The sequence below is a fragment of the Ipomoea nil genome, unplaced genomic scaffold, assembly GCF_001879475.1.
Source record: "Ipomoea nil cultivar Tokyo-kokei standard unplaced genomic scaffold, Asagao_1.1 scaffold1971, whole genome shotgun sequence".
NCBI lineage: Eukaryota > Viridiplantae > Streptophyta > Magnoliopsida > Solanales > Convolvulaceae > Ipomoea > Ipomoea nil.
The window spans coordinates 797,501-811,882 of record NW_017618399.1 but is presented as its reverse complement, the minus strand read 5'-3'; the positions used below and the strand labels follow the sequence as shown (position 1 = coordinate 811,882).

Below are 14,382 nucleotides of genomic sequence, written 5' to 3'. Positions count from 1 at the left end.
TGTCGTGCTCTTCCGTCGTTTTCTTCGATATGATTTTGAGAAAACTTGTTTTAATCTTCTAATGATTTCACCTACTTAGCGATTATTGCAACCCTGCTCGTGAAATAAAATTCCAAGGTGTGGTTTCATAGCTTTTCAATTTTCTCCGTTCAAGTTTCGTGTGTGGTTCGTGTTCTTGCTGTGCCCCCCCCTATGTAGAAAGCGATCATTGGGTTGCCTACTTGCCTTTCAATGGAGAATGTGACGTGTGTCGCCTTCTCTACAATCATTTGGTCGCTTTCGGCGGCAGACTATTGATTTAATTGTGACAACAACGGTGATAATTTTACAGGTTATCTATAAACGTGACTTATTTAACTCATTTTGATAAATTCAAGTGTTTAATTGCACTTTTTAAAATGAAAATGAGTAATTCTATGTGTATTCCTATTATATACATTCATTTTTTACTCGTTATGATATGTATTCTTTGATTGCTTAATATAAGGGGGTTACGATTTGTATATATTCTTTTTTTTCTTCTAATAAAATTTTAACACTTAGCAGGGCTGTGGAAGTAAATTTTTATAGTTCAAGTAGTATTTTTATTTTTAAAGTTTGAAAATTTAATTATACTTTGATATAAAGTTCAATGGGTAAATGCACAAGAAATATACTCCGTATATTTTATTATTAATTGCACTTTCGTGTGAACTACCATTTCCCATGTTAAAAATGTATCTTTTAATCTTCTCCACAGGAAAATTTGGCCTTGGCTAGCTGCAGCCTGCACTCATAGCTTCTCCTCAGACCAAATCTCTCTGCCCGGCGGCCACTTCGTTCCAACAGCCAGCTAGTCGGCTACCGTCTGCTACATCGCATTCTACCTCATACATTTGTGTAAATAAATAGTCGTTTACCAATTTATCCAATCTCCCCATTGAAATCAGCGGCATTCTCTCCCAATCTCCCCATCAACGCCACAGTTCCGCCTCTAAACCCTCGCAAGTCTCAACACAGGTAATGCCTTTTTTGTTTTTTGTTTTTTTTTTTTTTTGTTTAAAAAAAAATAATTATTTTGTGTAATTTTTGCTTGATTTGTGTAACTTTTATTGTTATTTTACTGTCGAGCTGTTTGCTAGTATTTGTGTTTGACTTTTGCTTGAAAATTAATCCCATCTTGCTGTTATTAAAATTGATTTGTCCTTTTTGTCTTCTGATTTGCACAAATCTACTGTTTACGGTCGAGCTGTCTACCAGTATTTGTACTTGAAAATTAATTCCACTTTGCTGTTATAAAATTTATTTGTCCTTTTTTTTTTTTTTCTTCTGATTTACTCAATCTGATTACTGTTTGCTGTCGCTGTCTGCCAGTATTTGTTCTTGAAATTTAATTCCATTTTGCTGCAATGAAAATTCATTTGTCATTTTTCTTCTTCTTTGAATACAATTGAAATATTTAGCTTGAGATCTATTTTTTGGTACCGATAGTTTTCTCTTACTGCTTCTGTGTTCATTGGTTATTGTTAGTGAAAATGTATTTATTCCCACTAAGAAATGTGAATTGGTAGTGAAAATGTCTAACCAGTGAATACATTCTCATAATATGAGAATACATTTCAACCAATCAATTCTCCTTTCAAGCTTGGTAATAAGAGGATAGGGTAATACATTCTCACATTCTGCAGTCATTGATTAAGAAATATCATATCAATTAGAAAATAACAATATATTCACTATGAAATTTGTCAAAATTAATTTGTGTGATTTATTTATAATATATTAATTTCTAATTGTAATTATAAATTGCAAATTGACCAGCTAGAGTAGAGCCGAGCACGAAATCAAAAAATCAAAGCTTGGTAGATCTCGAGCTTATATTTTTTGAATCAAGCCAAGCTTCTAGCATGGACTACTTGGGCTCAGCTCAGCTTGATTACACCCCTAGTCTTAACTAGGAAGTGAATCTTCATTAATGTATTTACTTGATCTTCACATTTCTAGTATGGTGCCATATGCCATTGTCTTAACTAGAAAGTGAATTTTCATTAACATATTTACTTGATCTTCACATTTTCCAGCTTAACTGCATCTAGTATGCTGCCGTACGCCACCATACAAGAGGCAGAAGCCACCCTGGGCCGACCCCTCACGGGCGTGGAGACAATCTGGTTCAACTACTCAGCCACCAAATCTGACTACTTCCTCTACTGCCACAATATCCTCTTCCTCTTCCTCATATTCTCCTTTGTCCCTCTCTACTACTACTTCCTTGAATTTTTCCTGAAGAACTATATCCGCTCCTACAAGCTTCAACCAAAAGTCAATCTCACCCTCTCTGAATCCTTCCGCTGCTACAAATCAGTCATGCGCATGTTCATTCTCGTCGTCGGCCCTCTCCAACTCGTATCGTATCCCTCTATCAAAGTAGTATTTCCACTTATATTTGTTTTAATTCAGCTTCTAGGAAATATATAATTGATAATCTTATAGAGTATGCTATTTAATTGAGTTCTTGACTCTTTTTGGGTAATGTAGATGATTGGGATAAGGACAAGTTTGCCCTTGCCGCCAATATGGGAAATTGTGGCCCAATTGATGGTGTATTTCTTAGTAGAGGACTATACCAACTATTGGATTCACAGGTTTATGCATTGCAAATGGGGGTATGAGAATATTCACAAGGTTCACCATGAGTACACAGCTCCAATAGGATTTGCAGCACCATATGCACACTGGGCGGAGATTTTGATCCTTGGGATCCCGTCTTTTCTAGGGCCTGCCATGGTCCCAGGTCACATTATTACATTCTGGTTGTGGATTGGGCTGAGACAGATTGAAGCCATTGAGACGCACAGTGGGTATGCATTCATCTTCTCTCTTTTTCTTTGCTTTGACTATTGACACAGTACTAGCATTGCTGAAAAATTCTCCCTTTGTTGTTTTTTTGTTGAGTTTTAGCTTGATTGAGTTGCTAATTATTTCTTTCTATTGGTAGTTTGACCAAATCATCCTCAAACAGTGACATTTATTTTCCCTTTCTTTGTAATGTTTGTTTTTATTCAATTTGGATTTATGTAAGTATAGTGAAATGGTATGGATGGGATAGTGAAACAACTTTGTTTTCCAAATCAAGAGAAGGATTAAAAGGTTTATTTTGCAGAGCCGGAAATTGATTGAAATAGGAAGAAAACTAGAGTTATGGACAAAAATAGGAAATATTTGATTTTTGGACAAATCTAGAAAAAAAAAAACTGTTGGGAAATGCATTTTTGGTGTTGACTGCACCATAAACGCATTTCCCAAAAGCTTTTTTCCTTTTGTATTTAATTTTTTTTTTTAAAAACTTATACCCCAAACATATTTCCGAAATGCATTTGGGATATATTCACGTATACCACAAATGCAAATCGGAAATGTGTGTGGTGTATGTATATATGCCAAACGCCTTTTCGAAATGTGTTTGACAATTTTTATTTATTTTTAGCCAAATGCATTTCCCAAATTCGTTTGGCCAAAAATAAATAAAAAATAAAATTCAAACCCACATGCGTCATGCCATTTGACTGACCCGTGTGGGTCGATCAGTCTACTAGAATGACGGACCACATGGGTGGACATGCGGGACTGACTGACCTCAATCTGTAAGCAGCTACTATACATTTGCTACAACCCTATTCTTGATGGGACTTGCATCAGCTGGAATGCCACCGCCACAAACGGCCCCATGTTTGCCAAAGTGGTGCCTTCAAAACACCGTACCATGATTTATGCTTTTGATTGTGCATTTGAAATATCCTTAATCCTTCTCTTCTTTCGTTGCTCCTACTGCTGGAATCCTTGCTGAGAAAATATATGGGCATGATGCCAAATCTGTTCATCTTAATGGTTCTCCTCAAGAGGCTTATGCACTTTCAAGAGGCCTTTTCGCAATGATGTATAGTAGCCATGCCAACCCATGTGGTCAGTTGGTCCGGCAGATTGACTGACCCATGTGGGTTTGAAATTATTTATTTATTTTTTACCAAACGCATTTGGGAAATGCGTTTGGCATATGTATACATGCATGTATACACCTAAAGCATTTCCCAAATGCATTTGGCCAAAAATAAATAAAAATTAGTTTTTAAAAAATTAATACAAAAAGAAAAAAAAAAAAAAGCTTTTAGGAAATGCATTTATGGTCCGGTCAACACCAAAAACACATTTCCCAAAAGTTTTTTTCCTAGGTGTGTCCAAAAATCAAATGTTTCCTATTTTTGTCCATAACTTTAGTTTTCTTCATATTTCAGTCAATTTCCTTGTGAAATGTGGCACAATGGGTCTACATTGACAACATAAAAAAGTATTATCCTAAACATATCCTTGAAATAGTTTGAAAAGTAACTTCTTGATTATTATAGTTGCATGCTATTTGATGTGTACATATAGCCATATTGAATGCACCATGCTGTGTCCTTTATTTTTTTTATTTTATTTGTAATAAAATTTTGCACTATTTATTATTTCATGCAATTTTTTGAATTGATATTGAATTATAATGTAATTTAACCAATAACAAATTTGGATTCAATGGCACAGTAGAGGAGCAACATTTTGGATACTTAGCATTTTGATTATCTATAGATTATCTTATCTTCCTAATTTCTATGTTAACATGTTGCATACATAATTGGCAATGAGACAACCAAGGGAGAGACACATCTAAGTAGGGGAATTTCACTTTTAAAAGAAGAATTTATGCCTGGCATTTTAAAAATATATCACATAGTTGATTGATTGTTGATTATCTATCTCAACAACAAAGAAGAATATGAGTTGTGACTTTTGCTGTAGAATTTGGTCTTTAACAGAACTTAATGGAAAATGAGGGTTCATGTAGTCTATCTGAGCTGGTGGGCAATGATTGAGTTCTGTTGATTTCACCTAACTTGGTAAATAAGTTGATCATTTGCTTAATAAGCAACTTATATTAAATGATTAATCCAACATACAAAATACTCCGTAATTGATTGCTTTGGTAGTTTGGTTATCTATGTAAAAGTTACGACTGCAAACTTTAAGCGGTTTAATGTTGCAATGTTATGAATAAATCATGTGAGAATATCTGGTTAATCATTGCACTCATTTGGGCCATTTTGGTGCTTTTGTGTCGTCATTATGTTTAAACTATGGGGGTATTAAGGTATTTGGCTTGAATGCTTGACCTTAAGAATTGGAGTAAAAAAAATTATGGAAATGATAGGGAATTTTAACAAAAGCTACATTGGCTCCTATTAAAATAGGAATAAGAATCAATTGCCCTTTTTTTTTTGGGTCATATTTTCGTTCTTCAGATTTACTTCATACATCAATTGCCAATATTGACTCAGGTATGACCTTCCTTGGACTCCCACAAAATATATTCCTTTTTATGGTGGTCCAGATCACCATGACTACCATCATTATGTTGGTGGCCTAAGTCACAGCAATTTTGCTTCAGTATTCACCTATTGTGATTACATCTATGGAACTGACAAGGTGTGTATATAAAATTATAAATAATCTATATTGGATCAATTCTCGACAGCGATTTATATAGGCCGTAAGACCAAACCTTTTCTTACATTTTTTTGGCCTTAATCTCACAGGGCTACCGCTATCAAAAGAAAGTACTTCAGCAGGTATCTTTTTGCCTTGTTTTATTCTTATTTCATTGACATGTAATCCATGAGTTTTCAGATAGACTATTTATCTCTCAAGTGACACTCCTTTTGAGACCGTCTCACAGATCCTTATCCGTGAGACGGGTCGGATCAAGATAGAAATGTAATACTTATACTGAAAGTATTACACTTTCCTTTATAAGTAACAAACACTTTATTCTTGTTTAGTATTACATTTTCCAGAATAAGTATTACATTTTCATCTTGACTTGACTCGTTTCACGGAGGTCTCACACAAGTTTTTTGTCTTTGCTCTCATCTTATTCAAATTGCTTTACAGTTAATCATGTCTTGATAGGTTGATTCCAGGGTTTATTTTTCAACTGATTAACTGTTTGCTATTTGTATTCTTCTGATCCAGTTACGAGAAGCCTCTAAAATCAACAGTGAACAAAATGGATTTTCACATGCAGGCGAGGAAGATGTTAAAGTTGACTAGATCTGGAGCTTCAATTACAACCTTCTTATTTCTTTACTAGTGAAGTTGTGGGAGCATGAAGTCGGGCGAGTGCTTTGTTTTTAGTGTGCTAGTCTCATAGATTTGGAAGTTGTTAAAAAGTGGTCTTGTGTGGACCTAGGGGAGAATTTTATGTATTAGTGATAAAGTAAAAGTGGTCATTTGACAGTACGTTTAATTGTGAATTTATGATTATGAAATTTGAAACAAGTTTTTTACCTGTTAGGCTGAGTTAGTGTATTTGAAATGTCACATCAGGCTGAAGAAAAACTTGACAGGCGGCTTCTCCCTCTTCCACCTTTTTCTTCACCAGACTGCAAATATATGAGCTGGAGAGGGGCGAAGACGAGGATGAACATGTGGCAGTGATGATGGTTGAATCTTATTCTTGTAGGAGTGGATGTGGTTGTTCAGGAAAGATTCGAGGAAGGGTGACTATGTAGAAGATTAGGAAGAGGAAGAGGATATTAATGGCTGTAGAGGAAGTATTCAATGCTAGTACTGTGTCAAACTATCAATTGTCAACTTTTCGATGCCAAAAAAAAAATTAATTCTTTTTTTTTAGTAGACTTAGTTACAATGTAGTATCTATTCATAATTACTTTCTCAACCTACTGAAATATTAACAAGAGTCACTTTATGTTACTAGACTAAACGTTATTGGCAAATTAATTCCTTTTTTAATTATTATGGGTTGTACATTTTTTTTTTTTTTGGTACACGGGGTTGTACATTTTTAGTTCACTAACAAATTTTGTCATATTTTAGTCACTTTTATTAAAGGTTGGATATTTTTAACTTTTTGTCACATTTTTTTTTTTTTTTTTCTATTGACCGTCAAAATGAAGGGCTTTTAAGTCATTCCATGTGTTCTTCTCACCCTTTATGTTTTATAGTAGTAGTAGTGATGCAAAATAAGTTATTTAATTTTTATGAAAAGTGCAATTAAGTTATCGAACTCTAAAAAGTTTCAAATAAGTCATTGAATTTGAAAGAATGATGCAATTGAACCAAATTTACTTTCTATAGTAGGTTAACAACACATTATAGGCTTATAGCTGATTTAGGGTGACCACAGTTCTAGTTCTTAATTGGTGGTTCCCGATTTCAGAAAATGACAAAGCGAAAATTCCAATTTGAATTGCTGGTTCGAACCTTTGGGGGGCGGGGGGGTGGTAAATTCTATTTTATATTCTTAAACTATTCTAACTTCAATAATTAATTTTTGTATAGGAAATACAATTTATTAAAAAAAAAAAAACTTGATTCGAACCGACAATTCAAATTGAAACTATAAAACTGGAAACTGTCGATTTAGAACTAGAACCACTGTCACCCCCTAAATCAACTATAACCTATTATTAACCAGCTATAGTAAGTAAAAAATGTTTAATTGCATCATTTTTTAAAAGTTCAATTGCTTATTTGGAATTTTTTAGAATTCGACGCGTGTAATAAAAAAATAGAGGAAATACTTCCTTAAAAAGAAGACCGACATGGTTTTTTTATTTTATTTTTTGAATGAAAAACCGACATGGTTTAATTAAAAAGAAAAAAAAAAGGAAATAGTTGCGTAAAAGAAAACCGACATGGTGACAACTGAACAATTTTCACGCCCACGCCAGTCGCCAGCAAATCCCAATTTCGCTCTCTATCCCACCCTCACCCTCACCCTCACCCTCACCCCAATCACGGCGGCGATCTGAAGGCGACGCCACTCTGCTCTCCCAATTCCGCTTCTCAAATCTCCGTAATCTCTCCCTCTCTCTCCCTCTCCTCTCGTTGTAATGCATACATACACGATTACATACACTCGCGGATTTATACATCCACAGCCATCTGTTTGTCTTTACTAGAAACTAAATCTTCATCAACGTATTTACTTGATCTTCACATTTTCCAGTTTAACTGCATCCAGTGTGCAAATGTACTATGATATAATTTGTTAAAATTGATCGTAATTATGGCCTCGTGTGAATGCCGATAACGCTTTGTTTATTTATTTGTTCCACTGAGTTTTGCGTTTTGGTCATTTACTAAGGTTTTTTTTTTTTTTTTTTTTTTTTTTTTTTGAGTGCTTTTGTTGTTATTTATTATATTAATTATTAATTATTAATTATAGTTTCAATTGACTGCAGTTGGTGGAAATTGAGCTTCAAGTTGTAGAAATATATTCTTTGTTGTTTAGGACTTAGAAGTGGGGGCATTGAGGACTGTGGTGGTTTGGAATAGATAAAATGCGATTGTATCCGAGCAAGGAGCAGCAAAAAAATGTTGAGAAAAGCCGTGCATTGTTATATCTTAATGTCTATGATCTCACACCTGCAAACAACTACTTGTATTGGTTTGGACTCGGCGTGTTTCATTCTGGTATTGAAGGTACTTTTTCAGTATGCCTGATTAATTATTATGCAGAGTACTTGCAATTCTTTTGTTTTGATATAAGATGTATGCGTCATTGCGGTGGCTATTCAAAGTTCCTGGACTACCTTGGGAAATGAAGTATTATGCACTGGTTTCAAAGTTTTGGTCTTTTCTTGTTTCTCCATGTCACTTCTTTTGTTTGAGGCATGTTATTGACAAAGGTGTTTGTAAGATGCCAATTTGGTTGAAGATAGTCTATCTGAGACAAATTTTTAATGCATTATGTGCTAGAAGGTTTTTCCCTTTTTAGTGTCTTAATTGTTTTTCATCATCTGTACTCCATAGATCTATCCAGAAATGGATTGAAAGATTAAAGCTAACCACCTTGCTAAGAATTAAAACTATACATTACTAAGGTCACATCTTGTGTCTTATTTGGTCTTAACAATTTTTTTTTTTTTTTTTTTTAGAAAAATTAATGTTTTCATGGGATGACCTTTGTTTATTTTGGAGAGAAAAAAATCATTAAAATGCACATCAATCATGTACAGTTAAAGAAGACTCAAATGTAGATATAAGTATAACTTTCTCAACCATGCTTCCAAAAACTGGCTCAGATTATGCCACTGTGAGCCAGTGAGACCTTGAACCTATTTTTTTTTTTTTTTTTTTTTTTTTTTTTTTTTCAGTTAGCTTATATTTCCTCAGAGTACTGATAACTCATCCAGGGTGAAAGGCATAGTGGACCCCCTTAGTCGTAACCAGCTCTAATTGCAGTTACATCTCTACTCATAGTTCAGCCTGTTTTGTCCCCTAACTTTTGGCCTATATTTTTCCTTCCACTTAAATTTGAAATTCCCTTTTAACTTCTGCTTTTCTCTATCCCTTGGTTCTCTTCTAACCTTCCCTCACCTCTCCTGAAGAAACATCTATGGATCATTCAATACAAACTAGCATAGAATCTTTTCTTTTTTCTGTGTCGAGAGAACCTAAAGAGTAGACTAACATGTCTTCAAGTATAATGCAACATGTTTCAGGATGGCTTTTTCAAATCAGCCCAAGTCGATTATCGTTGCCCCACTAAGAAGTAAGAATAGGACTCCTTTAGTACCATCCCTTTGATGAACAATTACTTCGATACATGATTATTCACACTAAAGTGGAACCTAGATTTCTGTTTTCAAACTGAGAGCTAGTACCACTTTACTGTTTTCCATATTTCTCAAGTCGTGTAGAGAGCATCTGTACTTGTCACATGCTACATTTGTGATTAGTTTGGTGAAGTTTTGATATTGATTTTTCCAGAGTTCCTGTTATTTTACATGGTTAGATTCATCTGTTGTTATAGTTATACTTGTGCTCCTCCTATAATGCAGTACATGGTCTAGAGTATGGATTTGGAGCACATGATTTCCCATCCAGCGGGGTTTTTGAGGTGGAGCCACGAAGTTGCCCAGGCTTCATTTTTAGGCGGTCAATACTGCTGGGTAGCACAGAGCTGTCTCGTTCAGAAGTTCGGTCTTTTATGGAACGCCTCTCTAATAAGTATCATGGGGATTCTTATCATTTAATTGCCAAGAATTGCAATCATTTTTCTAATGAAGTCTGTATGCATCTCACTGGAAAGCCAATTCCTGGATGGGTTAATCGTCTTGCCCGTGTAGGTAAGAATGAACACTATCTTCTGCATTTTAACATTTATACTGAAGGGTTAACTAAGCCACTAAGGTGCATTGTCTGCCTGTCATTGGGTACCCAAATTCAATACAGGAAACAATTATGAACTGGAACATTTTGTTCTGTCTTTTAGTTTTAAATTCAGCTGAAATCTGTATTGGTTTAGACATGTAATTGGTAATCTGATATCTATAGAGTTTTGAAATTAGAATCGTATAACTTGGATATCAAATGCATTGTAGTATGCGCTGAGTGGCTTCAATACATTATCTTACACAATCAATAATTGATGTTTCAGGCTCATTCTGCAATTGTCTGTTACCAGAAAATATTCAAGTTGCGGCAGTCAGACGTCTCCCTGATCGCCAAACATGTTCAGGTTAGTTTTGACCCCTGTTTGTTACTTCCAAGTTTTTACCTTCCAATATGCTAAGCGGGCACACTGATTTGGAGCTAACTTCTGCTGATCTAAAATAAAGATATACATAGACAAGAAACTAAGGCATCTGTTTAGTTGCTTGTGTATCCTGTGCCAGATTTCCTGAAGCTTAATAACTAGAAACCTGTATAGAGAAAGTCCTTGTGTAATTCACAACCCTTAACTCACTAATGAGTTCCATAGTAGTTTTCGCTAGGTCTCATGATGAATGTTTATGGCAAAATTTTAATGAATGTTCGTTTGTGGAGTAAATATTCATTGTTGTTATAGTTTCCTATGCCTTTGAAGCATGGTTGCAGTACGCGCTAGGCGCTAGTCGGGCGGTAGAGTAGCGCCTAGACAGTCTAGGCGGGCGCCTAGGCAGCTAACTCAAAAAAAGAAAAAAACAGTGCACGTGTGTGGGTGTCTGTCATATTACTTCTCTTATTTAAATAAATAAATAAGTATATATATATATATATATATATATATATATATATTATACTAGTCTTTTCTATGCGCGATGCGCAAAAACATATGCCAAATATTATATCTTTTAAAATAACTAACAAATCCCTACTAATTAAAATGTATATGAAATCAAATTTATTTATTATAATAATCAAATATATAATGTCTACAAATATTATTATCATTAAAGAATATAAGAAAATATATGGTGGATGCATGTGCATGGTAGCAATAATGGAAAAGATAACGGAAGTTATAACGGTAGGGGTATTTTTGTTCAAAAATTTATATAGTACAACCCTAAAAGCATAATGTACAAAATGATTAGTATTAAAAACATGGACATAAATGAGGGGTATAACTTTGATTGAGACTTATTATGTTTTTAGATTAGATTAGATATATTATGAAAAAAATTAGGAAGGCCGAGTCGGCCGAGTTAACTTGGCTAACTCAACCGAATTGAACGAGTTAACTCGGTATAGTTCGCCGCCAACTCGACTGAGTTAGGCCCCTAGGCAACCGCCTAGGGGGAAATTGCCACGATCTAGGGGCGCCTAGGCCGATTTTTGTAACAGTGCTTTGAACTGAATAATCATACTCTTGTGAATTAAAATATCAAGACTCTAATGGCTACACGAGTAGGGGTCCTTTGGTATGCCAATCAGTTTCTTATGTGCTATTACTGATCCAAACATGTGTTGAGTCGCAGAAAAGTGTTCCTGTTATCAGTAATCCTTTCGGTTTCCTATATGCTTTACTTTTCCAAAATTGTTGAAACTGCAGATGAGGGTTCAGATACTGATGGATCATTAACAGCAGATAGTGATGACGAGGCTGACCACCATCTGATTACTGGTGCAAATAGTGATGTGGCATTTTTGAATGAAAAACCAGTGAGACTAGCAAAAGATCTTCTTTGATATTATCCTCCACCCCTTAGCTTCCAATTCATTAAAATTTCTTGTCGGAATCCTGTTGTTTGTAATAGTTGTGTCATCAAATGTAATTAGTTTACTTTCAACACAACTATGCTGAAGATCTTATAGTATTTATTGTGTTTCCGAACATGTTTGCGTATACAAGACTGTAAAAACTGCCCAAATTCTTTCTGAGTGACTAGGATTCTTTCGTTGCGCGTACTACGTACTTGTAGAATTTCTTATTCTCTTTAGTACCAAATAACTCTCAATGATTTCTTGATCTGCAGACTGGTATTTGGGCAAAGTTCAGCCAAATCAAAGAAAATCTTATCAAGTTATGCAGCATTTGTTCCATATAACCACTGCTTATATGCAACGACTTGTGAAACATTAACCTTTGAGATTTCTTATGAAGAGTCTAACACCTATCTTATAGGTAATGATAACGTGAGATTTCTTATAAAAAGTTTCACATAAGAGAGAATATATGAGTTTATAACATCATGAGTTAGACTAAGGGTGCGTCTGGAAACTTGGAAAATGATTTTTAGAAATTATTTTTCGAGTTTTTAGTGTTTGGCAAAGAGAAAAATATAAAGCCAATGAAAAACAATGCTTTGATCAATGGAGAATAGCTAAGATTAGGAAAATGATTTTTTCTTTTTTTTGGGAAGTCATTTTCTAAACCTTTCTCTACCAAGACCACACTTCTCTACCTTCTCTCTACCAAGACCACACTTCTCTACCTTCTCTCTACCAACAAAGAACATCTCCTTTGCTCTCACCTTCTTGCTACACTAGCTGCTTCTTCATCTTCTTGCCATCTTCTTACCACCAAGGTATGTTTCTTTCCAAATCTCGCCATCTAAAATGGTTTCCGGTTGTGGGGACGAAAACCCACAGCCGGAAACTTTCGGAAACCAGATACACTAGATTTTGTTGTGATTTCTGGTTCTCGATTATTTTGCTGTGATTTAGTTATACAATTTTGCTTATTTTCTATAAAATGAACCAAAAACACCAGACAATTTTCTGAAATACAACCAAACACACAGGAAAGAAAAATTATTCTAAAAACTATTTTTTGAAAAATAATTTATTTTCCAAAAAATATTTTTCAGAAGTATTTTTTTTTAATTTTTTTTAAACACACCCTTAATAATTGATTGGATTCAATCTTTTTAGTATGATTTTAACTAACGGGCATTATAACCTGACTGATTTTAACTAACGGGCATTATAACCCAATTTAAATGATCTCTATCTAAGATTATAACAAAGTTTAACATCTGTCATTAGCTTATATGCATTGAAGACGTGTGAACATCAATCTCGAGATTTCTATAAAGAATTAGACTACAAAATCTTTCTACTGCCTGATCAAGTTGGCAGAAATCTCACCAAACAAGTTTTGGGGAAAAAAAAGTGTAAAATTTACACTTTTGTAGAAACAAATTGGAACAAAATTGCAGTCCACAATCAGCATTGAATCCTACCAATGCGCGACACCAACTCCTCTTCTCCAGAGCTTTTCAGATGTCTGATAATATCTTTAACATAATCTGATTTCACCTCAATCCCTTTCTTGATCATTAGGTTAGCAAGTTTCGCGCCTTCCATCAAATGATTACCTCGACACAGCCCATCCAACAGAATCGAATAGGTATCCGATTCCATTGAAGATATACATCCTGCTTTCTCAACTCCATCCATCAGTTGATATCCATCAAACACCCTTCCCTCTGAGCACAGCCATTTTATCATCGTCCCCGAAGACAAGCTGTCAGGCTTCAGCCCGGCAGCCAGCATCCTCCTAAAAACGACCTCTGCTTCCTCGAGTTTTCCAGTCCGAAACAGTGACAACACGAGAGAACTGTGGCACTCGTCGTTAGAAACACCGTTTCCAGCAACTCGATTCACAACCTTACGAGCCTCCTCGACATGACCATCCACACACAGCCCGTGAATCAGAGTAGAGATCGATACTCTATTTGGCTTACACCCGAAACCCTCCATTCGACCCAGAATAGTGATCGCCTCTACTGAACACCCTTTTTCAACAAACCCCTGAATCAGAGTGGTATAGGTAACAACATTTGGTCTACAATCGCCGCCTTCTTTCTCCATTTCCTCCAACAACTCCATCGCCCTTTCCAGACTTCCAAACCTCAAAATCCCATCAAGAAGCACAGAGTACACCACCGTACCCGGCAAGCAACCATGCCCTCTCATCGATTTAACCAACCTGCAAGCCTCCTCCAACCTACCCACCTCGCTCAAACCCTTGATCATCATAACATAAGTGGCCATATCAGGGAAAAGATCAATCAACCCCATCTCTCTCATCAATCCCATTGCCCCATCTATATCCCCCTTCTCACACAGCAA

The 14,382-nt window shown here is 35.3% G+C and overlaps 3 protein-coding genes across 3 annotated transcripts in view; 2 read left to right on the top strand and 1 right to left on the bottom strand.

The window, feature by feature from the left end:
- The first annotated feature begins 688 nt into the window (after positions 1–688).
- On the top strand, positions 689–6,361 carry LOC109147072 (methylsterol monooxygenase 1-1-like). Its single transcript, XM_019294710.1, has 6 exons — positions 689–999; positions 2,061–2,406; positions 2,518–2,840; positions 5,352–5,499; positions 5,610–5,642; positions 6,046–6,361. Exons 2-6 carry the CDS (start codon positions 2,077–2,079, stop codon positions 6,121–6,123), a joined length of 912 nt encoding a protein of 303 aa, XP_019150255.1. The 5' UTR covers positions 689–999; positions 2,061–2,076; the 3' UTR covers positions 6,124–6,361.
- Positions 6,362–7,725: 1,364 nt separating this feature from the next.
- LOC109147073 (deSI-like protein At4g17486) lies at positions 7,726–12,266 on the top strand. The gene is made up of 5 exons (XM_019294711.1): positions 7,726–7,891; positions 8,280–8,520; positions 9,882–10,169; positions 10,481–10,561; positions 11,858–12,266. The coding sequence occupies exons 2-5, from the start codon at positions 8,379–8,381 to the stop codon at positions 11,992–11,994; spliced, it is 648 nt and encodes a 215-aa protein (XP_019150256.1). The 5' UTR covers positions 7,726–7,891; positions 8,280–8,378; the 3' UTR covers positions 11,995–12,266.
- Positions 12,267–13,246: 980 nt separating this feature from the next.
- Positions 13,247–14,382, bottom strand: part of LOC109147071 (pentatricopeptide repeat-containing protein At5g47360-like) — a 1,859-nt gene continuing 723 nt past the window's right edge. The window contains exons 1-2 of the mRNA XM_019294709.1: positions 13,449–14,382; positions 13,247–13,402 (exon numbers count right to left, since the gene is read on the bottom strand). The exon at positions 13,449–14,382 is cut by the window's right edge and continues 723 nt beyond it. Of these exons, the coding sequence (XP_019150254.1) occupies positions 13,474–14,382 (909 nt within the window). The 3' untranslated portion in view covers positions 13,247–13,402; positions 13,449–13,473. The remainder of the gene's footprint in view (positions 13,403–13,448) is intronic.